This window comes from Tachyglossus aculeatus, chromosome 4, assembly GCF_015852505.1.
Source record: "Tachyglossus aculeatus isolate mTacAcu1 chromosome 4, mTacAcu1.pri, whole genome shotgun sequence".
Classification (NCBI taxonomy): domain Eukaryota; kingdom Metazoa; phylum Chordata; class Mammalia; order Monotremata; family Tachyglossidae; genus Tachyglossus; species Tachyglossus aculeatus.
The window spans coordinates 89,126,532-89,151,979 of NC_052069.1; the positions used below are offsets into that span (position 1 = coordinate 89,126,532).

The window sequence follows — 25,448 nt, forward strand, 5'->3', positions numbered from 1 at the left end:
TGCAGAGCACTGTACTAAGCGCTTGGGAAGTATAAATTCGCAACATATAGAGACAGTCGCTACCCAACAGTGGGCTCACAGTCTAAAAGGGGAAGACAGAGAACAAACCCAAACATACTAACAAAATAAAATAAATGTTGCATATCCATAGTTTTCTTGGTAAAAATAGGGAAGTGGTTAACCATTGCCTCCTTCTGTGCAGTAAACGAGTCTCCGTCCTTTACTCTCTCCCATGCAAACACAAGTGAGTTTTAATTTGTAGCCGATGGCCTTCCACTCATTAGCCACTGGCCAAGCTAGGAATGGAATGGGTCGGCCTCTGCTTGACTCTCCCTCCCGTAGTCAATCAATCAATCAATCAATCAATCGTATTTATTGAGCGCTTATTGTGTGCAGAGGCGAGACTGGTAGAGGACTGGAAACTCTCCAGATGCGACCCTGAGAGAGGGGCTGAATGAATACCCTCCCTGGAACAAAATGGGGCACGCAAATCCTCTTCCCTTTCCCATATTCTTGGTTAGAACCAGTTTCTGCACAGAACTGGAGTCCAGCTGATGATATCAGCATCCCCAGTAGAATTCTTGGCAGCTGTGTGACCTTGGGCAAGCCACTTAACTTCTCTGTGCCTCAGTTACCTCATCTGTAAAAGGAGGATTAAAATTGTGTGAGCCCCCCGTGGGACAACCTGATCACCTTGCATCCCTCCCAGCACTTAGAACAGTGCTTTGCACATAGTAAGTGCTTAACAAATACCATTAAAAAAAATTCTAGCATTCACTTTTCCGAGTGCTTTTTTTATGGTATTTCTTAAGTGCTTACTATATGTCAAACACTATTCTATATATATATATATTAAATAGATTAATAAATAGATTAATAAATATGTACAAACATATATACCTATATACATATATACTATATATAGTATATATGTGTGTGTGTGTATATATATATATATACATGTATATAGGTATATATGTTTGTACATATTTATTACTCTATTTATTTATTTATTTTACTTGTACATATCTATTCTATTTATTTTATTTTGTAAGTATGTTTGGTTTTGTTCTCTGTCTCCCCCTTTTAGACTGTGAGCTCACTGTTGGGTAGGGACTGTCTCTAGATGTTGCCAACTTGTACTTCCCAAGTGCTTAGTACAGTGCTTTGCACACAGTAAGCGCTCAATAAATACAATTGGTTGATTGATTGATTGATTGATTGATTCTAAGGGCTGGGGTAGGTATGCAGAGAAGCAGCGTGGCTCAGTGGAAAGAGCCCGGGCTTTGGAGTCGGAGGTCATGGGTTCAAATCCCTGCTCCGCCAACTGTCAGCTGTGTGACTTTGAGCAAGTCACTTAACTTCTCTGTGCCTCAGTTACCTCATCTGTAAAATGGGGCTTAAAATTGTGTGAGCCCCCGTGAGACAACCCGATCACCTTGTAACCTCCCCAGCGCTTAGAACAGCGCTTGGCCCATAGTAAGCAATTAACAAATACCATTAAAAAAAATTCTAGCATTTACTTTTCCAAGTGCTTTTTTTTTAAGGTATTTCTTAAGCGCTTACTACATGCCAAACACTATTCTAAGGGCTGGGGTAGGTAGGTAGAGAAGCAGCGTGGCTCAGCGGAAAGAGCCCGGGCTTTGGAGTCAGAGGTCACGGGTTCAAATCCCTGCTCCACCAACTGTCAGCTGTGTGACTTTGGGGAAGTCCCTTCACTTCTCTGTGCCTCAGTTACCTCATCTGTAAAATGGGGATTAAAATATTGTGAGCCCGCCGAGGGACAACCTGATTACCTTGTAACCTCCCCAGCACTTAGAACAGTGCTGGACACGTAGTAAGCGCTTAACAAATACCAACATTATTATTATTATTACAAGTTAATTAGGTCGGGCACAGTCCCTGTCCCCCATGGGGTTCACAGTCTAAGCAGGAAGGAGAAGAGGTCTTTAATCCCCATTTTACAGTTGAGGGAACTGAGGCTCAGAGAAGTGAAGCGACTTGCCCAAGGTCACACAGCAAGCAATTGCCAGAGTCGGGATTAGGATGCAGGGTCCCTTGACTCCTGGACGTTTGCTTTTTCCACTAGGCCATGCTGTTTCTCCTTCAAAAAATATTCTAAGTCAGTGGAACATCAGGGCCCTTGTCCCTGTCAGGACTGGCAAGAGCCGGCACTTTCTGCTTGCCGTTAATAATTCCCGATGACAACAATAATTATTATTATGGTACTTGTTGAGCACTTACTATGCGCCAAGCTCTGTACTAAGCGCTGGGGCAGATACAAGATGATCAGGGCAGACACAGTCCCTGCCCCACATGGGGCTTACGGTCTAAGTAAGAGCAAGGACAGGGAGACATTTTCCCAGCCTACCTCCTTCCCCTCCCCACAGCACCTGTATCTATGTTTGTACAGATTTATTACTCTATTTATTTTCCTTGTACATATTTACTATTCTATTTTGTTAATGATGCCCCTCTAGCTTTACTTCTATTTATTCCGATGACTTGATACCTGTCCACATGTTTTGTTTTGTTGTCTGTCTCCCCCTTCTAGACTGTGAGCCCGTTGCTGGGTAGTGACCGTCTCTATATGTTGCCGACTTGGACTTCCCAAGCGCTTAGTACAGTGCTCCGCACACAATAAGCGCTCCATAAATACGACTGAATGAATGAATGAATGCATGTGCATAACGAGAAGCAGAGAGAAAGGTGGAGAGAGAGTAGAGAGTTGAACTACCAAAAACTGCACCGCTTTGATCAGAGAAGTCAATGAACTCTCAAGGAATTTTCCAAAATTTGGAGAATCGGCATCGCCTAGTAACTAGAGCACGGGCCTTGCGGTCAGAAGGATCTGAGTTCTAATCTCGGCTCTGACATTTTCATTCATTCATTCAATCGTATTTATTGAGCGCTTACTGTGTGCAGAGCACTGGACTAAGCGCTTGGGAAGGACAAGTTGGCAACATCTAGAGACGGTGCCTACCCAACAGCGGGCTCACAGTCTAGAAGCGGGAGGGGGACACTTGTCTGCTGTGTGATCTCGGGCAAGTCACTTCACTTCTCTGTGCCTCAGTTACCTCATCTGTAAAATGAGGCTTACGACTGGGAGCTCCATACGGGACATGGACGGTGTCTGACCTGATTAGCTTACATCAACCCCAGTGCTTAGTATAGTGCCTGGCACCTACAGTAAGCACATAACAAATACTATTTAAAAAAAAACCCTGATAATGAAAAAAGTCTTCCCCATATCTGCAGTCTATTCCCAACCTCCACTGACCACATACCAAGGTTATTGTATTTGATGACACTAGAGTTTTTCACTGTTAAATAGTAGTGATTTAAATTAAAAAACAAAGAAACCAATTATCCAGGAGGCCTTCCCAGACTGAGCCCCCTTTTTCCTCTTCTCCTCTCCATACCCTGCCCTACCTCCTTCCCATCCCCCCCACCCTCCCTCCTTCCCCTCCCCACAGCACCTGTATATGTTTGTACAGATTTATTACTCTATTTATTTTACTTGTACAAATTTACTATTCTATTTTGTTACTGATGCCCATCTAACTTTACTTCTATTTATTCCGATGACCTGTCCACATGTTTTGTTGTCTGTCTCCCCCTTCTAGACTGTGAGCCCGTTGTTGGGTAGGGACCGTCTCTATATGTTGCCAATTTGTACTTCCCAAGCGCTCAGTACAGTGCTCTGCACACAGTAAGCGCTCAATAAATACGACTGAATGAATGAATGAATTATCCAGTAAAAAGGATAATATGGCTAAACAGATCGATCAGTAGTAGTAGTAGTAGTAGTAGTATTTGTACATATTTATTACTCTATTTGTTTATTTATTTTACCTGTACATATCTATTTATTTTATTTTGTTAATATGTTTGGTTTAGTTCTCTGTCCCCGCCCTTCTAGACTGTGAGCCCACTGTTGGGTAGGGACTGTCTCTATATGTTGCCAACTTGTACTTCCCAAGCGCTTAGTACAGTGCTCTGCACACAGTAAGCGCTCAATAAATACGATTGAATGAATGAATGAATTATCCAGTAAAAAGGATACTATGGCTAAACAGATTGATCAGTAGTAGTAGTAGTATTTGTACATATTTATTACTCTATTTATTTGTTTATTTATTTTACTTGTACATATCTATTCTATTTATTTTATTTTGTTAATATGTTTGGTTTTGTTCTCTGTCTCGCCCTTCTAGACTGTGAGCCCACTGTTGGGTAGGGACTGTCTCTATACGTTGCCAACTGGTACTTCCCAAGTGCTTAGTACGGTGCTCTGCACACAGTAAGTGCTCAATAAATACGATTGATTGACCGATTGATAGTATCTGTCAAACACTCAGTCCAGCACACTCGACTAAGAATTTGGTGAGGGCACTAAATCAGAAAGGCAATTAAGACATCCATCATTTCAAATAAATAATGTAGGTCAATGAAAAGATGATTTATTTGAAGTGGTGAGGGCCTTTAAGCAGTACATATTTAAAATTATAATTGTGTCATCTCCAAATGTGCTGAGTGGTGGCATCCAGCGGTGATTTTTAGACTGTGAGCCCACTGTTGGGTAGGGACTGTCTCTATATGTTGCCAATTTGTACTTCCCAAGCGCTTAGTACAGTGCTCTGCACACAGTAAGCGCTCAATAAATACGACTGATGATGATGATGATCTGCAAACGCTGAGGAAAGAGAAGGGGCAGACATAGGAGCAGAAGGAAGGGAAAGGAGAAGAAGAGGAATCACAGTCACTTCCGCTCCCACTGTGAAGCAGTGTGGCCTATGGGAAAAGAGCACAGGCCTGGGAGACAAAGGGCCTGGATTCCATCGTCATCATCATCATCATCATCAATCGTATTTATTGAGCGCTTACTATGTGCAGAGCACTGTACTAAGCGCTTGGGAAGTACAAATTGGCAACATATAGAGACAGTCCCTACCCAACAGTGGGCTCACAGTCTAAAAGGGGGAGCCAATCCTGGCTCTGCCAACTGCTTGATGTATGACCTTGGGAAAGTCACTTGGGACACACAGCTTGGAATGACAAGCGTGGAGGTGCAGGACTACGAAATGTTCAACCCAGAGGGGCTAAGACTGAACCTCAGCAAGTCCTGGCAGAAAAAAAAGTCTGCTTTTTCCCCAGCGGCTGGTTTTGCACCGTGGTCTTTCCCTGCCCCAGTTGACGGAATGGTTCCCAGGCTCCGGCCTTCTCGCCTTCCGCCTCCTCTTCCCCACAACCCACTACCAACTAGTGTCTCCAATTCCTTCTCCTTCATCCTACCTTACTCCTAGTCTGTATATATGTATAATGTTTGTACATATTTATTACTCTATTTATTTATTTATTTTACTTGTACATATCTATTCTATTTATTTTATTTTGTTAGCATGTTTGGTTTTGTTCTCCGTCTCCCCCTTTTAGACTGCGAGCCCACTGTTGGGTAGGGACTGTATATGTTGCCAACTTGTACTTCCCAAGTGCTTAGTACAGTGCTCTGCACACAGTAAGCGCTCAATAAATACGATTGATTGATTGATTAGGCTGGTCCTCCTCCCTGCCTCAGAAGAAAACCGAGGCCGCGCTTTAGTCCCCTTTTCCTGGTCTTAGCAGAGGACAAGAAGGAGGCGGAACAAAAGACACTTCCCTCACCCAATCTGCTTCCTCCTCGCCCTGGAATGCCGCTCCTCTAGACTGCAAGTTGGTTGCGGCAGGGAATGTGATTGTTATATTGTATTCTCCCAAGCGCCTAGTACAGTGCTCTGCACACAGTAAGCGTTCAATAAATACGAGTGAGTGACTGACTGACAGAAGCCTGCCCACGGAATGGAACAGTGGGCCCCAAATGGCCTTGTCTCTTTCCACCCACAGTTAGAGGGCCTTGGGGGTCAATGTACTTAGGGGAAAGGGAAAAGGAGAGTGTGGTAAATTCTTTACTCAGCGGGCACGGATAGCTGATTTTGGCCCCGACAAGCGTCTGTAGGTGCGATTGTTAGCTTGTGTGCATTAAGATGTAGTATATTTTTGTGTACGAGAGAGAGAGGGAGTGTACATGAGAATTTCTGGGAATATGAACAGCCCGATAGGAGAAGCAGCCTGGCTTAGTAGAAAGAGCACAGGCTTCGGAGTCAGAGATCGCGGGTTCTAATCCCGGCTCTGCCACTTGTCAGCTGTGTGACTTTGGGTAAGTCACTTCACTTCTCTGGGCCTCAGCTATGGGGATTAAGATTGTGAGCCCCTCATGGGACAACCTTGTATCTATCCCAGTGCTTAGAACAGTGCTTGGCACATAGTAAGCGCTTAAATACCATCGTTATTATTGTTATTACTACATGAGCAAGGAGAAAGGACAAAGATAATCATAAAAAAAGACTAGGCATTTCCACAAGTCCTAAAATATAATCCTGGATCAAACTAAAGTTGTTCATTTGTTTTTGAAAACCTCACAGACGTTAACACCCAGCGTGGCTCAGTGGAAAGAGCCCGGGCTTTGGAGTCGGAGGTCATGGGTTCAAGTCCCGGCTCCCCCACTTGTCAGCTGTGTGACTTTGGGCAAGTCACTTGATTTAAGCAGCGTGGCTCAGTGGAAAGAACCCGGGCTTTGGAGTCGGAGGTCATGGGTTCAAGTCCCGGCTCCCCCACTTGTCAGCTGTGTGACTTTGGGCAAATCACTTCACTTCTCTGCACCTCAGTTCCCTCATCTGTAAAATGGGGATGAAGACTGTGAGCCCCCCGTGGGACAACCTGATCACCTTGTAACCTCCCCAGCGCTTAGAACAGTGCTTTGCACATAGTAAGCGCCTAACAAATACCATCATTATTATCACTATTAGTTTACACCTATCTGAAAAGATCTAATGGGACATATAGAAACAGACCCTTTACATTCATGTCTGTTTAGAGAACATTATTTGCCTATTGCATAAAAGCCGCTTGGTAATTAATAAATGTAAATATGAGTGCCATACCTCTTTCAAATGAAGGAGCCTTTAACATTTCTTTATAAAAGGAGTAATAAATGGCACTGTCACCCTGAAATGTGATTTCCCGTTCAAGCTCCTAAAAGAAAACCAAATGATTATCAAAGTATTTATTTCCTTCATTCTCTCTCCCGCCCAAAACCAGGTTCATGTTACCCTTTTTTTTTTTTTGGTCCTGAAACGAATCCTACGACTTTGGTTGATTTTGTGGGACACCTAATTAAGCTGAATGCATAAAATTATGGAATCCCACCTGTACGCTATGTATCCAAACCTTTTATTACACAGAAATTTGCAGTTTTCAAAATATTCAAGGGTGAAATATTTAATTAGTTTGGTGTCCAGACATGCCCACAGGATATGACTCCTTAGGAAACACAAACAAAAGACATCCACGCAAATCTATTTTCTTACCTGCCTGCTGGAAAACCAGAATTTCCGTTCGTGGTACGTCGAGAGGTACAAGGCGTACATCATACCACTAGTAACTGCTGCAAGGCAGCCGAAGAAAAGCTTTGCAAAACGCTGAAATAACACATCTGAAAAAACAGATTTCGAAAAAACAGTCAGAGAAAATGCACTTAAAGTGAAAAATAGACTATTTTCAAATAAGAATACTGGATTGGAATTTTTTCAGTATTTCTAGTTTGTTAAAAATTCATTCATTCATTCATTCAATCGTATTTATTGAGCACTTACTGTGTGCACAGCACTGGACTAAGCGCTTGGGAAGTACAAGTTGGCAACATATAGAGACGGCAACAACGGGCTCACATTAATTGGAAGCAATATAGCCCAGTGGAAAGACCACGGGCCTGGGGGTCCGAGGCCCTGGGTTCTAATCGCGCATCGGCCAACTGTTTGCTGTGTGGCTTTGGGGAAGTCACTTAACTACTCTCTGCCTCAGTTTCCTCAACTGTAAAATGGTGATTAAATCCTACTCCCTCCTTCTTAGACTGTGAGCCCCATGTGGGACAGGGATTGGGTCAAACCTGATAAACTTGCATCTAACCCAGGCTTAGAACAGTGTTTGACACATAGTAAGTGCTTAATAAATGCCTTTGCAAAAAATACCACTTTATATTACCGTCGAGGGCTTTTGGCAACAAGGAAAAAAGCCAAGAACGGTTTTCATGCACACCATATTACGATTTAGTCCAGCAGCTCCCAAAAGGAGAGAAGCAGCATGGCCTAGTGGATAGAGAATGGGCCCGGGAGTCCAAAGGACCTGGGTTCTAATCCCGGCTCTGCCTCTTGTCTTCTGTGTGACCCTGGGCAAGTCACTTCCCTTCTCCGGGCCTCAGTTCCCTCATCTGTAAAATGGGGATTAAGACTGGGAGCCCCATGTGGGACAGGGGCTGCGTCCAACCCAATTTGCTTGTATCCATCCCAGAGCTTAGTACTGTGTCTGGCACATAGTAAGCACTTAAATTCCACAATTATCATTATTATTATTATCATTAAAATAATTAAACCCATTACCTAGCAACCAAGAAAGCCCGGGGCTACAGAGCCCTTACCGATTTGGCTGACAGATTTAGAGAAAGTTTTCCTTTACTTCCTGAATTCTGTACAATTCAGGCATCCACCTGCCTCAAGGACGGCACTTAATGGACAAATTGGCGATCGATTGCACAGTGCCATAGAAATGTCAGTGATACTATTTATGAGATGAGACCCACTAGCTAAACTCACAGATCTCATTTGGAATCAATCAATCATATTTATTGAGCGCTTACTGTGTGCAGAGCACTGTACTAAGCGCCTGGAAGAGTACAGCATAACAGAGTTGGAAGACCCAATCCCTGCTCACGACGAGCTTTACCATCTAGATGAGGAGAAAGACATTGACATAAATGAATAAATTACGGATAAGTACATAAGTGCTGAGTTAAGCGCTTAGTACAGTGCTCTGCACACAGTAAGCGCTCAATAAATACGACTGGATGAATGAATGACGGAGGGAGGGGTGAATAAAGGGAGTGGAAAAGAGGAAATGAGGGCTTAGAGAAGGCTTCTTGGAGATATGCCTTCAAAAAGGCTTGGAAGCTGGGGACGGCATTTGTCTGTTGGACATAAAGAGGGAGGGCTATTTTTAATGGTATTTGTTATGGGCTTACTATGTGCCAGGCACTGTATTAAGTGCTGGGATAGATTTAATCAATCAATCATATTTATTGAGCGCTTACTGTGTGCAGAGCACTGTACTAAGCGCTTGGGAAGTCCAAGTTGGCAACATATAGAGATGGTCCCTACCCAACAGTGGGCTCACGGTCTAGAAGGGGGAGAAGAGAACAAAACATATTAACATAATAAAATAAGTAGAATAGCTATGTACAAGTAAAATAAATAAATAAATAAATAGAGTAATAAATATGTCCAAACATATATACAGGTGCTGTGGGGAAGGGAAGGAGGTAAGGCGGGGGGGGCTTAAGCTAATCAAGTTGGACACCGTCCCTGTTCCTCACGGGGCTCACAGTCTTAATCCCCATTTCCCAGATGAGGAAACTGGGGCACAGAGAAGTAAAGTGACTCACCCAAGGTCACACAGAAGACAAGTGGCAGAGCCAGGATCAGAACCCAGGTCCTTCTGATCCACTAGGCCACGCTGCTTCTCTTTCCAGGCCAGAGGCAGGACGTGGGTGAAAGAGTGTGGCTCAGTGGAAAGAGCCTGGACTTGGGTGTCGGAGGTCCTGGGTTCTAATCCTGGCTCTGCCACTTGCCAGCTGTGCGACTTTGGGCAAGTCACTTCACTGGGCCTCAGTTCCCTCAACTGTAAACTGGGGGTGAAGACTGTGAGCCCCACGTGGGACAGCCTTGATTACCTTGTATCCCCCCCCCCCGCCGCCAGCGCTTAGAACAGTGCTTGGCACATAGTAAGCGCTTAATACCAACGTTATTATTAAGACAGACGAGACGGAGGCACAGTGAGAAGGTTGGCATTAGAGGAGCAAAGTATGCGGGCTGGGTTGTAGTAGGAGAGAAGCGAGATGAGGTCGGAGGGGGCAAGGTGACGGGCTTTAAAGCCGACGGTGAGGAGTTTCTGTTTGACGCAGAGGTGGATGGGCAACCACTGGACGTTCTTGAGGAGTGGGAAAACATGGACTGAACATTTCTGTAGAAAAACGATCCGGGCAGCAGAGTGAAGTGTGCACTGGAGTGGAGAGAGAAAGGAGGCTGGGAGGTCAGCAAGGAGGCTAATACAGTAATCAAAGCACGTGAGCCCCAAATGGAACAGGGACTGTGTCCAACACGATTTCCTTGGATACACTCCAGCACTCAGTAAAGTGCCTGGCACAAGGTAAGCGCCTAACAAAAACCGCAATTATTATTATTATCATTAAAGCAGGATAGGATGAGAATTTGGATTAATGTGGTCGCAGTTTGGATGGAGAGGAAAGGATAGATTTTAGCAATGTTGTGAAGGTTGAACTCTCAGGATTTAATGAGAGATTGAATTTTGTTCTCTGTCTCCCCCTTCTAGACTGTGAGCCCACTGTTGGGTAGGGACCGTCTCTATGTGTTGCCAACTTGTACTTCCCAAGCGCTTAGTACAGTGCTCTGCACACAGTAAGCGCTCAATAAATACGACTGAATGAATATGTGGGTTGAATAAGAGAGATGAGTCGAGGCTAACGCCAAGGCTACAGGCTTGTGAGTCAGGAAGGATGGTGGTGCCGTCTACAGTGAGAGGAAAATCACGGGGAGGCCAGGGTTTGGATGGGACGATAAGGAATTCTCTTTTGGACACGGTAAGTTTGAGATGTCGGCAGGACATCCAAGCAGAGATGTCTTGAAGGCAGGAGGAAATGCATGACCGTGGAGAGGAAGAGAGACCAGGGCTGGAGATGGAGATTTGGGAATCAGCCATGTAGGAGTGGTAGGTGAAGCCCTGGGAACGAACGAGTTCTCCAAGGGAGTGGGTGAAAATGTTAAGGAGCCATATCCACAATGGGCAAAAGACAAGCGACACTGTAAAAACAACGAAGCTTACATCTTGGTGACTTCCCCGAGGCAGGAGTATCTTTGGTTTTCCCGAGGCTGGTTTCTTCCTTCCCTGAGCAGCTTGGTTTCTTTCTTTGTCGCACTTCAATTGTCACTCCTTAAAATATTTCAGAGAGTTATGTCATTATGAAGCCTGCCAAACTGTTTTAATTTAATACTTGGAGTTAATTACCTTGGTATAGCACTGAAAGGAGCACTAGAAACGTACTGCGATGTTATCTTGAACCTAATAAAACTTTCCTAGAATTCCACGGCAGATTAGATTTCCAAAAAGGCTGCTTTCTTACCCTAAAGTAGTAAGACGGCAATGAAATAGGAAGGTTCCATCTTGACATTCTAACAAACCTTTGAGTTCGGCTCTTGAATTTATATCATCTTCAGAACCTTTCAAGGGAAAAGCAGTTTATCTTATTTTATTGTGTCGGCTTAATGAGCATGACAGAGTTGTAGAATAGAGGCTGATTCTCTAGACTAGTAAATGACAACCCACCCTACTTCGCGCTAATTCGGGCATTTTTAATCATGCTTCAACTTTCCGCCTTTCAGCTGGATGTCACGCTGCCACTGAGGGACGGCGTGGATACATCAACTTCTCAGATAATCCAAAACACTCATTTCAGTCAACTGTTTCAGTCCCTTGCCTCATCAAACGAAGTTACAGCCGATTCAACCTTTTTTTCCATCTCTCTTTGCCCCCCTCTGACCCCCACTAGGAAGCCGGCAACGGCAGGCAGCACGGAAGAGAAGCAGCGAGAAGCCTGTGTAGTTCACATGCTGGGAAATTCGCCCTGAAAAATTTTGAGTTGGCAGTACTGATACCGGCTATTAAAAAAAAGAGTTAATATTTCCTATCCTATTTCTGCTTTAGCTGTGAAAACAAAAGTGAAATTAGTATTGGGGCACTTACTCTGAGCTAAGCACTCTATTAAGCACTGGGGTGGCTACGAGACAATCAGATTGGACACAATCCCTGTCCCGCATAAGTTTCACAGTCTATGTAGGAAGGAATAGGATTTAATCCCCATTTCACAGGTGAGGGAACTGAGACCCAGAGACATTAAGTGACTTGTCCAATGTCACACAGCAGACAAGAGGCAGCATGGCCTAGTGGATAGACCACACGCCTGAGAGTCAGAAGGAGCTGGATTCTAATCCCCACTTCGCTACTTGCCTGCTCTGTGACCTTGGGCAAGTCACATCTTCTCTGTGACCCAATTCCCTCATCTGTAAAATGGGGATTAAGACTGAGAGTCCCACGTAGGTGCATGGACTGTGTCCAACCCCATTAGTGCTTAGTATAGTGCCCGGCACACAGTAAGCGTTTAACAAATAACATTTTAAAAAAAGTGGCAGAGCCAGGGTTAGTACCTAGATCCTCCGACTCCAACACCTGTGCTCAACTCTGGAACAATCCTGAGCCAGTCTCTACAGTGATACCCATTTTAGATTTTCCCAAGAGCTATCTTAGGGGATCCGAAATAAGCACTTAGTATACTGCTTCGCATAGAGTAAGCGCTCAATAAATTGACTGAATGAATAAATGATCAATTAAAATGAGGATTTGGGGGGGCTACCACCCCACAGGCTGTACAGTCCATTCCGACTTAATTTTAGGCTCAAATGTGTCATCGGATGCTCTAAAAGGTCATTAATTCTGGATTTTTCTTATCTTTGCTCCTCAAATCGTCTGTGGGCAACGGAGGGTCCACCGAGGAGGGTGAGGCTGTCTGTCTGGGAGGGGTGGAGGAACTCTTCATTGCTGCTAGAGTTCCCTTAATCAATCAATCAATCAATCGTATTTATTGAGCGCTTACTGTGTGCAGAGCACTGTACTAAGCGCTTGGGAAGTACAAGATGGCAACATATAGAGACAGTCCCTACCCAACAATCAATCAATCAATCGTATTTATTGAGCGCTTACTGTGTGCAGAACACTGTACTAAGCGCTTGGGAAGTACAAGTTGGCAACATATAGAGACAGTCCCTACCCAACAATCAATCAATCAATCGTATTTATTGAGCGCTTACTGTGTGCAGAGCACTGTACTAAGCGCTTGGGAAGTACAAGTTGGCAACATATAGAGACAGTCCCTACCCAACAGTGGGCTAACAGTCTAGAAGCAGGAGACAGACAACAAAACCAAACATATTAACAAAATAAAATAAATAGAATAGATATGTACAAGTAAAATAAATAGAGTAATAAATATGTACAAACATATATACAGGTATAATAATGGTTATTTGTTAAGTGCTTACTATGTGCAAAGCACTGTTCTAAGCGCTGGGGGAATACAATCAATCGTATTTACTGAGCGCTTACTGTGTGCAGAGCACTGTACTAAGCGCTTGGGAAGTACAAGTTGGCAACATATAGAGACAAGGCGATCAGGTTGTCCCACGTGGGGCTCACAGTCTTAATCCCCATTTTCCAGATGAGGTAACTGAGGCACAAAGAAGTGAAGTGACTTGACCAAAGTCACACAGCTGACAGTTGGAGGAGCCGGGATTTGAACCCATGACCTCTGACTCCAAAGCCCGGGCTCTTTCCACCGAGCCACGCTGCTTCTACCCAACTCTTAACCAACTCCGTTCCCAAATTTTGCTTCTCCTGCAAAACACTGGCCCCTGGGATCCCACTGAAGCCAATTTCTCCCAGACTAAACAGCTTTGCTGCTTTCATGGCCAAAACACTGAAAGCCCAGGACCCTGGAAAAACTACCCCAAATCAGGCTTTGGAAGGGAGGGAGAGAATCAGGGGCTCCCCCTCCACCAATCAATCAATCAATCGTATTTATTGAGCACTTACTGTGTGCAGAGCACTGTACTAAGCGCTTGGGAAGTACAAGTTGGCAACATATAGAGACAGCCCCTACCCAACAGTGGGCTCTCTTGACCAATTCCTCTAAAAGAATACAGAGGAACGGGAGAAAATCGGGGAACATTTGCTATCGCACTCACATTGACCGTGCAGACCATAAATCCACAAAGATGAATTTCTAGAATCAAACTATAAAATCAATCAATCGCATTTATTGAGCGCTTACTGTGTGCAGAGCACTGGACTAAGCGCTTGGGAAGTACAAGTCGGCAACACATAGAGACGGTCCCTACCCCACAGCGGGCTCACAGTCTAGAAGGGGAAGACAGAGAACAAAACCAAACATACTAACAAAATAAAATAAATAGGATATGTACAAGTAAGATAAACAAATAAATAGAGTAATAAATATGTACAAACATATATACATATTTACAGGTGCACTGAATGCACTGAATTGCTCTTTTCAGCTGGATGCCTTTGTTAATTATGATATTCGTTAAGCGCTTCCTCTATGCCAAGCACTGTGCTCAACACTGGGGTAGATACAAGATCATCAGGTCCTACATGGAGCTTGCATGTCTAAACAGGAGGGAGAACAGGCCGTGAATCCCCATTTTGCGGATGAGGGAACTGAGGCACAGAGAACCTAAGTCAATCAATCAATCAATCAATCAATCATATTTACTGAGCGCTTACTGTGTGCAGAGCACTGTACTAAGCGCTTGGGAAGTCCAAGTTGGCAACATATAGAGACGGTCCCTACCCCACAGCGGGCTCACAGTCTAGAAGGGGGAGACAGAGAACAAAACAAAACGTATTAACAAAATAAAATAAATAGAATAGACATGTACAAGTAAAATAAATAAATAGAGTAATAAATATGTACAAACATATATACATATATACAGGTGCTGTGGGGAAGGGAAGGAGAGCAGAGCAGAGCAGAGCTCGGTGGGCAGAGCATTGTACTTAAGCATTCATTCATTCAGTCGTATTTTCTGAGCACTTACTGTGTGCAGAGCACTGTACTAAGCGCTCAGGAGGGAGTGTACAACACAACAGAACTGGTAAACACATTCCCCGGCCACAGTGAGTTTACAATGTAGAGGGCCTAATGTAAAAAGCCTGGGCCTGACAGTTAGGAGACCCTCTGGGTCTAAGTGACATGCCCAATCAATCAATCGATCGTATTTATTGAGCGCTTACTGCGTGCAGAGCACTGTACTAAGCGATTGGGAAGGACAAGCTGGCAACAGGTAACACAACAGTTGTGGCTATGATTAGATACAGCTACAGAGTCACACTCACATATTTTTACTTAGTATTACAAGTAACACATATTTTTAGCAATTTAGAGGCACATGAATATATTTTTACTTAGTATTATAACACATATTTTTAGCCTATTTATTTATTTATTTTACTTGTACATATCTATTTATTTTATTTTGTTCATATGTTTTGCTTTGTTCTCTGTCTCCCCCTTCTAGACTGTGAGCCCACTGTTGGGTAGGGACCGTCTCTATACGTTGCCAACTTCCCAAGTGCTTAGTACAGTGCTCTGCACACAGTAAGCACTCAATAAATACGAATGATTGATTGATTGATTGATTTTAGCCATTGTATTACTGCACTAAGCTATCATGATGCTTAGCACGTAGTAAGTGCTTAACATACGTATATATGTTTGGTATATGTATATATGTTTGGTATATGTATATATGTATATGTTTGTACTTCCCAAGCGCTTAGTACAGTGCTCTGCACACAGTAAGCGCTCAATACGACTGATTGATTGATTGATTAAGTTTCTGGGGTACCAAGAAAAGGAGCAAAAATGAAGGCCTTCTCAGGCCCTTTTTAGCAACATTGACAACCTGTGGCTGGTCATAAACACTTTCAAATATTTTCTGAATGTGAACCCTACAAGTTTTCCATCGATGAAGTTTTCCAAGAATGCCTCTTCTCTCGAAAAGAACTAAATTCACTTTAAATGCTAAAACTATAAAGAGCTGTCGTCTTAAAAAATATCCACAGCCTCATTTTGGGCTACACAATGCTAGATCAACCAATCAATCGTATTTATTGAGCGCTTAGTGTGGGCAGAGCACTGTACTAAGTGCTTAAAATTAAAAATAAAATTAAATTTTAAAATAAATAAATTAAAATTAAAATTAAAAATAAGTAATATTGGGCCCAGCCTCAAAGATACCCTCTTCTCCTCTCTCCTCTCGAAAAGAACTAAATTCACTTTAAGTGCTAAAACTATAAAGAGCTGTCGTCTTAAAAAATGTCCACAGCCTCATTTTGAGATACACAATGCTAAATCAACCAATCGTATTTATTGAGCGCTTACTGTGGACAGAGCACTGTACTAAGCGCTTAAAATTAAAAATAAAATAAAATTTTAAAATAAATAAATTAAAATTAAAATTAAAAATAAGTAATATTGGGCCCAGCCTCAAAGATACCCTTGCTGTTTGAAACGTAACGAACGAAGGCTCACAGCACTTCAGGTTACTGTAATTTGGGGGTTTTTCAATTATTTTAGCTTTTTAGTTAGAGCTCAATCATTAATGCAATAAAGGAAAGACCCGGAGCACGGGCCTGGAAATCAGAAGGTCATGGGTTCTAATCCCACATCTGCCACTTGTCTGTGTGACCTTAGACAAGTCACTTCCCTTCCCTGTGCCTCAGTTCCCACCTCATCTGTAAATTGGGGATAGAGACTGTGAGCCCCACGTGCGACAGGGACGACGTCCAACCCAATTTGCTTGTATCCACCGCAGCGCTTAGTACAGTGCCTGGCGCATAGTAAGTGCTAGTAAGAAATCCCACAGTTATTATCATTATTAGTCCTACCTCACATAATTCTATTTATTCTGACGGTTTTGACGCCCGTCTACATGTTTTGTTTCGTTGTCTGTCTCCCCCTTTGAGACTGTGAGCCCGTTGTTGGGTAGGGACCGTCTCTATACGTTGCCGACTTGTACTTCCCAAGCGCTTAGTACAGTGCTAGGCACACAGTAAGCGCTCAATAAATACGACTGAATGAATGAATATTATTGCAATTAATCATTCATTCCTTCATTCAATCTAGACTTCATTCAACCTTTTAGACTGTGAGCCCACTGCTGGGTAGGGACTGTCTCTATATGTTGCCAACTTGTACTTCCCAAGCGCTTAGTCCAGTGCTCTGCCCACAGTAAGCGCTCAATAAATACGATTGATTGATTCAATCGTATTTATTGAGCGCTTACTGTGTGCTACTACGCTCTTCCCATGTACTAATCATGGAAAGAAAGGAGGATCAAATGATACATAAGAAGGGTTTAAAAGTGAGGTTTGCTCGGTCTGCAGAGATCACACAGCCAAAAGATGAAGGCAAAAAAAAAAAAAATCATAATTGCAGCCAAAGATCCATTTAAAAAAGTTGTTTGGTTCCAAAACTGTTTTCTTAAAAGGTCTTAAATGGGCATGAACGTTTATATTTTAAAATCTGCAAACAGAAAGAAGTAGAGACGGAACATGAAAACAGCAAGAGAATAGTCATCCGCCCTTTCACTGAATTCTTCCAACGCCCTCTTCCCACTTGGTTGCTTTATATAAATATATTTTTTTAAAAGTCTAAATTAGAGCAACTCATCATCCCACCCCCGGGATATTTCCTGGGGCAAAATATCGCCCTGTTTCCAGAAATGCAGCACAGCCTAGGGGATACGGCACTGGCTGGGTTCTAATCTTGACTCTGCCTCTTGTCTTCTGTGTGACCCTGGGCAAGTCACTTCCCTTCTCTGGGCCCCAGTTCCTTCATCTGTAAAACGGGGATAATAATAATAATAATAATAATAATGATGGCATTTGTTAAGCGCTTACTATCTGCAAAGCCCTGTTCTAAGCGCTGGGGAAGTTACAAGGTGACCAGGTTGTCCCATGGGGGGGGGCTTGCAGTTTTAATCCCCATTTTACAGATGAGGTAACTGAGGCCCAGAGAAGTGAAGTGACTTGCCCAAAGTCACACAGCTGACAGTTGGCGGAGCCGGGATTTGAACCCGTGACCTCTGACTCCAAAGCCCGGGCTCTTAACACTCCGTATGGGACAACCCGATTCCTTGGATCCACCCCAGTGTTTAGGACAGTGCTCGGCACAGAAGTAAGTGCTCAACACCATAATTATCATTATTGTTATTATTATTAAACGCATTAATCTACATGTTGCCCAGAGTCCAACCATGGCCTGGTGGCTAGAACACGGACCTGTTATTATATAAATAATATACATACACATACATATATAGAGATATCTATATCTATATAATCTGTAGATATATCTATCTATATATCTATATATATAGCTATCTACCTACAGATAGCTATATATATAGATCTATGTATAGATCTAGATAGATAGATATAGATAGATGATAGATAGATAGATAGATAGATAGATAGATAGATAGATAGATACAGATTGACAGATGGATAGATGGATAGACAGCTAGCGCTATATATATATATCTATATATCTATATATCTATATATCTATCTATCTATCTATCTATCTATATATATATATATATATATATAGCTAAGCAGTGTGGCTTAGTGGGAAGAGCCTGGGCTTAGGAGTCAGAGGTCCTGGGTTTGCTCCGCTACTGGTCAGGTGTGTGACTTTGGGCCAGTCACTTCACTTCTCTTTTCTGGGCCTCAGTTCCCTCATCTGTAAAATGGGGATGAAGCCTGTGAGCCCCACGTGGGGCAACCTGACTACCTTGGATTTACCCCAGCGCTTAGGGCAGTGTGTGGCACATGGTTAGTGCTTAAATATCATCATCATCACATATATATGTGATATATATCACATATATATGATGAGGATATATTTATATGTGATGATGTGATGATTATATATATATATGTGTATACATATACATATATATACACGTGTATGTGTGTGTATATATATATATACCCAGAGCTTAGAACAGTGCTTGGCACATAGTAAGCGCTTAACAACTGCCATCATCATCATCATCATCATTCATTCATTCAGTCGTATTTATTGAGCGCTTACTGTGTGCAGAGCACTGTACTAAGGGCTTGGGAAGTATAAGTTGGCAACATATAGAGATGGTCCCTACCCAACAGCGGGCTCACAGTCTCATTATATATTTGTATGTGTGTGTATATGTGTCTGTATATATATATGTGCTTGTATATATATGTATGTGTGTGTATATATGAATGTGTGTGTGCAGTGCTTATAACAGTGCTTGGCACATAGTAAGTGCTTAAATACCATCATCACATATATACATATGTGTGTGTGTATATATATGAATGTTTTTATATGTGTATATGTGTTTTGTGTGTATATATGTGAGTGAGTGTGCAGCGCTTATAACAGTGCTTGGTACATAGTAAGCGCTTAAATACCATCATCACATACATACACATATGTGTATGTGTATATATGTGTTTTTATATGTGTATATGTGTGTGTGTGTGTGGTGTGTGTGTGTGTGTGTGTGTGCAGCACTTGGCACATAGTAAGCACTTAAATACCATCATCACATATAGACATATATGTGTGTGTATATATATGAGTGTTTTTATATGTGTATATGTGTGTGTGTGTGTGTGTGTGTGAATGTGCAGCGCTTGGCACATAGAAAGCACTTAAATACCATCATCACATATAGACATATATGTGTGTGTATATATATGAGTGTTTTTATATGTGTATATGTGTGTGTGTGTGTGTGTGTGAATGTGCAGCGCTTGGCACATAGAAAGCACTTAAATGCCATCATCACATATAGACATATATGTGTGTGTATATATATGAGTGTTTTTATATGTGTATATGTGTGTGTGTGTGTGAATGTGCAGCGCTTGGCACATAGTAAGCACTTAAATACCATCATCACATATAGACATACATGTGTGTGTATATATATGAGTGTTTTTATATGTGTATATGTGTGTGTGTGTGTGTGTGAGAATGTGCAGCGCTTGGCACATAGTAAGCACTTAAATACCATCATCACATATAGACACATATGTGTGTGTATATATATGAGTGTTTTTATATGTGCATATGTGTGTGTGAATGTGCAGCGCTTAGCACATAGTAAGCACTTAAATACCATCATCACATATAGACATATATGTGTGTGTATATATATGTTTTTATATGTGCATATGTGTGTGTGTGTGAGTGCGCAGCGCTTGGCAGATAGTAAGCACCTAACAAATACCATCGTTATTATACCTGTGCCATTTGTGCCCCCACCGAGCCCCCACCCAGGAAAGTGCACACAAGGGGAAGCAGCGTGGCTCAGTGGAAAGAGCCCGGGCTTTGGAGTCAGAGGTCGTGGGTTGTCCCCATTTTACACTCTTACACGTCACACTCTTAGTCCCCATTTTACAGAGGAGGAAACGAGTCCCAGAGAAGTGTACTAAGCGCTTAGTACGGTGCTCTGTAAACAGTAAGCGCTCAACAAACACGGTTGAATGAATGAATGAAGTGACTTGCCCAAGGTCACACCGCTGACAAGTGGTGGGGGCCAGGATTCAAACCCATGACCTCTGACTCCAAATCAATCAATCGTATTTATTGAGCGATTACTGTGTGCAGAGCACTGTACTAAGCGCTTGGGAAGGGCAAGTTGGCAACATAGAGAGACGGTCCCTACCCAACAGTGGGCTCACAGACTGTGAGCCCCCCGTGGGACAACCTGATTACCCTGTAACCTCCCCAGCGGTTGGAAAAGTGCTTGGCACATAGTAAGCGCTTAAGAAATGCCATCATGATTATTATTATGATTATTATTTTATTATTAATCGGCCCCTTCCCCTCCCCAGCCCCGGGGGCTTTCAGGGGCCCTGCTTTGGGGCTCCTTTGCTGCCCACCATTGCGGGGGTGTTGGTTGGGGGAGGAAGAATACTAACGGTGCCTGTTATCAATCAATCAATCAATCGTATTTATTGAGCGCTTACTGTGTGCAAAGCACTGGACTAAGCGCTTGGGAAGTCCAAGTCGGCAACACATAGAGACAGTCCCTACCCAACAGCGGGCTCACAGTCTAGAAGGGGGAGACAGAGAACAAAACCAAACATACTAACAAAATAAAATAAATAGAATAGATATGTACAAGATAAATAAATAGAGTAATAAATATGTACAAACATATCAATCAATTGTACTTATTGAGCGCTTACTGTGTGCAGAGCACTGTACTAAGCGCTTGGGAAGTACAAACATATATACATATACATATATACACATATACATATATACATATCATCATCAATCGTATTTATTGAGCGCTTACTGTGTGCAGAGCACTGTACTAAGCACTTGGGAAGGACAAATTGGCAACATCTAGAGACAGTCCCTACCCAACAGTGGGCTCACAGTCTAAAAGTGGGAGACAGACAACAAAACCAAACACACTAACAAAATAAATAGAATAGATAGGTACAAGATAAATAGAGTAATAAATATGTACAAACATATCAATCAATCAATCGTATTTATTGAGCGCTTACTGTGTGCAGAGCACTGTACTAAGCGCTTGGGAAGTACAAACATATATACGTATATATATATACATATACATATCATCATCATCAATCGTATTTATTGAGCCCTTACTGTGTGCAGAGCACTGTGCTAAGCGCTTGGGAAGAACAAATTGGCAACATCTAGAGACAGTCCCTACCCAACGGTGGGCTCACAGTCTAAAAGGGGGAGACAGACAACAAAACCAAACATACTAACAAAATAAAATAAATAGAATAGATATGTACAAGATAAATAGAGTAATAAATATGTACAAACATATCAATCAATCAATCGTATTTATTGAGCGCTTACTGTGTGCAGAGCACTGGACTAAGCGCTTGGAAAGTACAAACATATATACATACATATACATATATACATATCATCATCATCAATCGTATTTATTGAGCGCTTACTGTGTGCAGAGCACTGGACTAAGCGCTTGGGAACTCCAAGTTGGCAACACAGAGACAGTCCCTACCCAACAGTGGGCTCACAGTCTAGAAGGGGGAGACAGAGAACAAAACCAAACATACTAACAAAATAAAATAGACTAGATATGTGCAAGATAAATAAATAGAGTAATAAATATGTACAAACACATCAATCAATCAATCGTATTTATTGAGCGCTTACTGCGTGCAGAGCACTGGACTAAGCGTTTGGGAAGTACAAACATATATACAGACATATATACATATCATCATCATCAATCGTATTTATTGAGCGCTTACTGTGTGCAGAGCACTGAACTAAGCGCTTATCATCAATCGTATTTATTGAGCGCTTACTGTGTGCAGAGCACTGTACTAAGCGCTTGGGAAGGACAAATTAGCAACATCTAGAGACAGTCCCTACCCAACAGTGGGCTCACAGTCTAAAAGGGGGAGACAGACAACATAACCAAACATACTAACAAAATAAAATAAATAGAATAGATAGGTACAAGATAGAGTAATAAATATGTACAAACATATCAATCAATCAATCAACCGTATTTATTGAGCGCTTACTGTGTGCAGAGCACTGGACTAAGCGCTTGGGAAGTCCAAGTCGGCAACACATAGAGACGGTCCCTACCCAACTGCGGGCTCACAGTCTTGAAGGGGGAGACAGCCAACAAAACCAAACATACTAACAAAATGAAATAAATAGAATAGATATGTACAAGTAAAATAAGTAAATAAATAAATACAGTAATAAATATGTACAAACATATCAATCAATCGTATTTATTGAGCGCTTACTGTGTGCAGAGCACTGGACTAAGCGCTTGGGAAGTACAAACATATATATATATATATATACATATATACATATCATCATCATCATCAATCGTATTTATTGAGCGCTTACTGTGTGCAGAGCACTGTACTAAGCGCTTATCATCAATCGTATTTATTGAGCGCTTACTGTGTGCAGAGCACTGTACTAAGCGCTTGGGAAGGACAAATTGGCAACATATAGAGACAGTCCCTACCCAACAGGGGGCTCAGTCTAAAAAGGGGAGACAGAGAACAAAACCAAACATACTAACAAAATAAAATAGACTAGATATGTACAAGATAAATAAATAAATAAATAGAGTAATAAATATGTACAAACATATCAATCAATCAATCGTATTTATTGAGCACTTACTGTGTGCAGAGCACTGTACTAAGCGCTTGGGAAGTCCAAGTTGGCAACATCTAGAGACAGTCCCTACCCAACGGTGGGCTCACAGTCTAAAAGGGGGAGACAGACAACAAAACCAAACATACTAACAAAATAAAATAAATAGAATAGATATGTACAAGATAAATAAATAGAGTAATAAATATGTACAAACATATCAATCAATCAATCGTATTTATTGAGCGCTTACTGTGTGCAGAGCACTGGACTAAGCGCTTGGAAAGTACAAACATATATACATACATATACATATATACATATCATCATCATCAATCGTATTTATTGAGCGCTTACTGTGTGCAGAGCACTGGACTAAGCGCTTATCATCAATCGTATTTATTGAGCCCTTACTGTGTGCAGAGCACTGTACTAAGCGCTTGGGAAGTACAAGTTGGCAACATATCGAGACAGTCCCTACCCAACAGTGGGCTCACAGTCTAAAAGGGGGAGACAGACAACATAACCAAACATACTAACAAAATAAAATAAATAGAATAGATATGTACAAGATAAATAGAGTAATAAATATGTACAAACATATCAATCAATCAATTGTATTTATTGAGCGCTTACTGTGTGCAGAGCACTGTACTAAGCGCTTGGAAAGTACAAACATATATACATACATATACATATATACATATCATCATCATCAATCGTATTTATTGAGCGCTTACTGTGTGCAGAGCACTCTACTAAGCGCTTGGGAAGGACAAATTGGCAACATCTAGAGACGGGCCCTACCCAACAGTGGGCTCACAGTCTAGAAGGGGGAGACAGAGAACAAAACCAAACATACTAACGAAATAAAATAGACTAGATATGTGCAAGATAAATAGAGTAATAAATATGTACAAACATATCAATCAATCAATCGTATTTATTGAGCGCTTACTGCGTGCAGAGCACTGGACTAAGCGCTTGGGAAGTACAAACATATATACATACATATATACATATCATCATCATCAATCGTATTTATTGAGCGCTTACTGTGTGCAGAGCACTGGACTAAGCGCTTGGGAAGGACAAGTCGGCAACATCTAGAGACGGTCCCTACCCAACAGTCTAGAAGGGGGAGACAGACAACAAAACCAAACATACTAACAAAATAAAATAAATAGAATAGATATGTACAAGATAGAGTAATAAATGTGTACAAACATATCAATCAATCAATCAATCAATCGTATTTATTGAGCGCTTACTGTGTGCAGAGCACTGTACCAGGAGCTTGGGAAGTACAAACATATACATACATATACACATATCATCATCATCAATCGTATTAAATTGAGCGCTTACTGTGTGCAGAGCACTGGACTAAGCGCTTATCATCAATCGTATTTATTGAGCCCTTACTGTGTGCAGAGCACTGTACTAAGCGCTTGGGAAGGACAAGTTGGCAACATCTAGAGACGGTCCCTACCCAACAGCGGGCTCACAGTCTAAAAGGGGGAGACAGAGAACAAAACCAAACATACTCACAAAATAAAATAAATAGAATAGATATGTACAAAATAGAGTAATAAATATGTACAAACATATCAATCAATCGTATTTACTGAGCGCTTACTGCGTGCAGAGCACTGTACTGAGCGCTTGGGAAGTACAAACATATCTACATACATATCATCATCATCAATCGTATTTATTGAGCGCTTACTGTGTGCAGAGCACTGGACTAAGCGCTTATCATCAATCGTATTTATTGAGCGCTTACTGTGTGCAGAGCACTGGACTAAGCGCTTGGGAAGGACAAATTGGCAACATCTAGAGACAGTCCCTACCCAACATCATCATCAATCGTATTTATTGAGCGCTTACTGTGTGCAGAGCACTGGACTAAGCGCTTATCATCAATCGTATTTATTGAGCGCTTACTGTGTGCAGAGCACTGGACTAAGCGCTTGGGAAGGACAAATTGGCAACATCTAGAGACAGTCCCTACCCAACATCATCATCAATCGTATTTATTGAGCGCTTCCTGTGTGCACAGCACTGTACTAAGCGCTTGGGAAGGACAAATTGGCAACATATAGAGACGGTCCCTACCCAACATCATCATCATCAATCGTATTTATTGAGCGCTTACTGTGTGCAGAGCACTGTACTAAGCGCTTGGGAAGGACAAATTGGCAACATATAGAGACAGTCTCTACCCAACAGTGGGCTCACAGTCTAAAAAGGGGAGACAGAGAACAAAACCAAGCATATAACAAACATGTATACAATAGACCAAACATATATACGTATGTTAAGCGCTTACTACGTGCTAAGCACTGTCCTAAGCGCTGAGCAGTAAAGCAGCTCGCCCGCCCCCCCTCCCCCCACGGGCCCTCACCTCCTTCCTCCTCCATGGCGGCGGCTCCGGGAC

At 42.1% G+C, this 25,448-nt stretch overlaps 1 protein-coding gene across 1 annotated transcript in view; it reads right to left on the reverse strand.

Annotated features, from left to right (window-relative positions):
- DPY19L4 (dpy-19 like 4) overlaps nucleotides 1–25,448 on the reverse strand; it is a 69,308-nt gene extending 43,860 nt beyond the window's left edge. The window contains exons 1-4 of the mRNA XM_038745959.1: nucleotides 25,416–25,448; nucleotides 10,990–11,097; nucleotides 7,407–7,531; nucleotides 6,981–7,071 (exon numbers count right to left, since the gene is read on the reverse strand). Coding sequence (XP_038601887.1) covers nucleotides 6,981–7,071; nucleotides 7,407–7,531; nucleotides 10,990–11,097; nucleotides 25,416–25,431 — 340 coding nt within the window. The 5' untranslated portion in view covers nucleotides 25,432–25,448. The remainder of the gene's footprint in view (nucleotides 1–6,980; nucleotides 7,072–7,406; nucleotides 7,532–10,989; nucleotides 11,098–25,415) is intronic.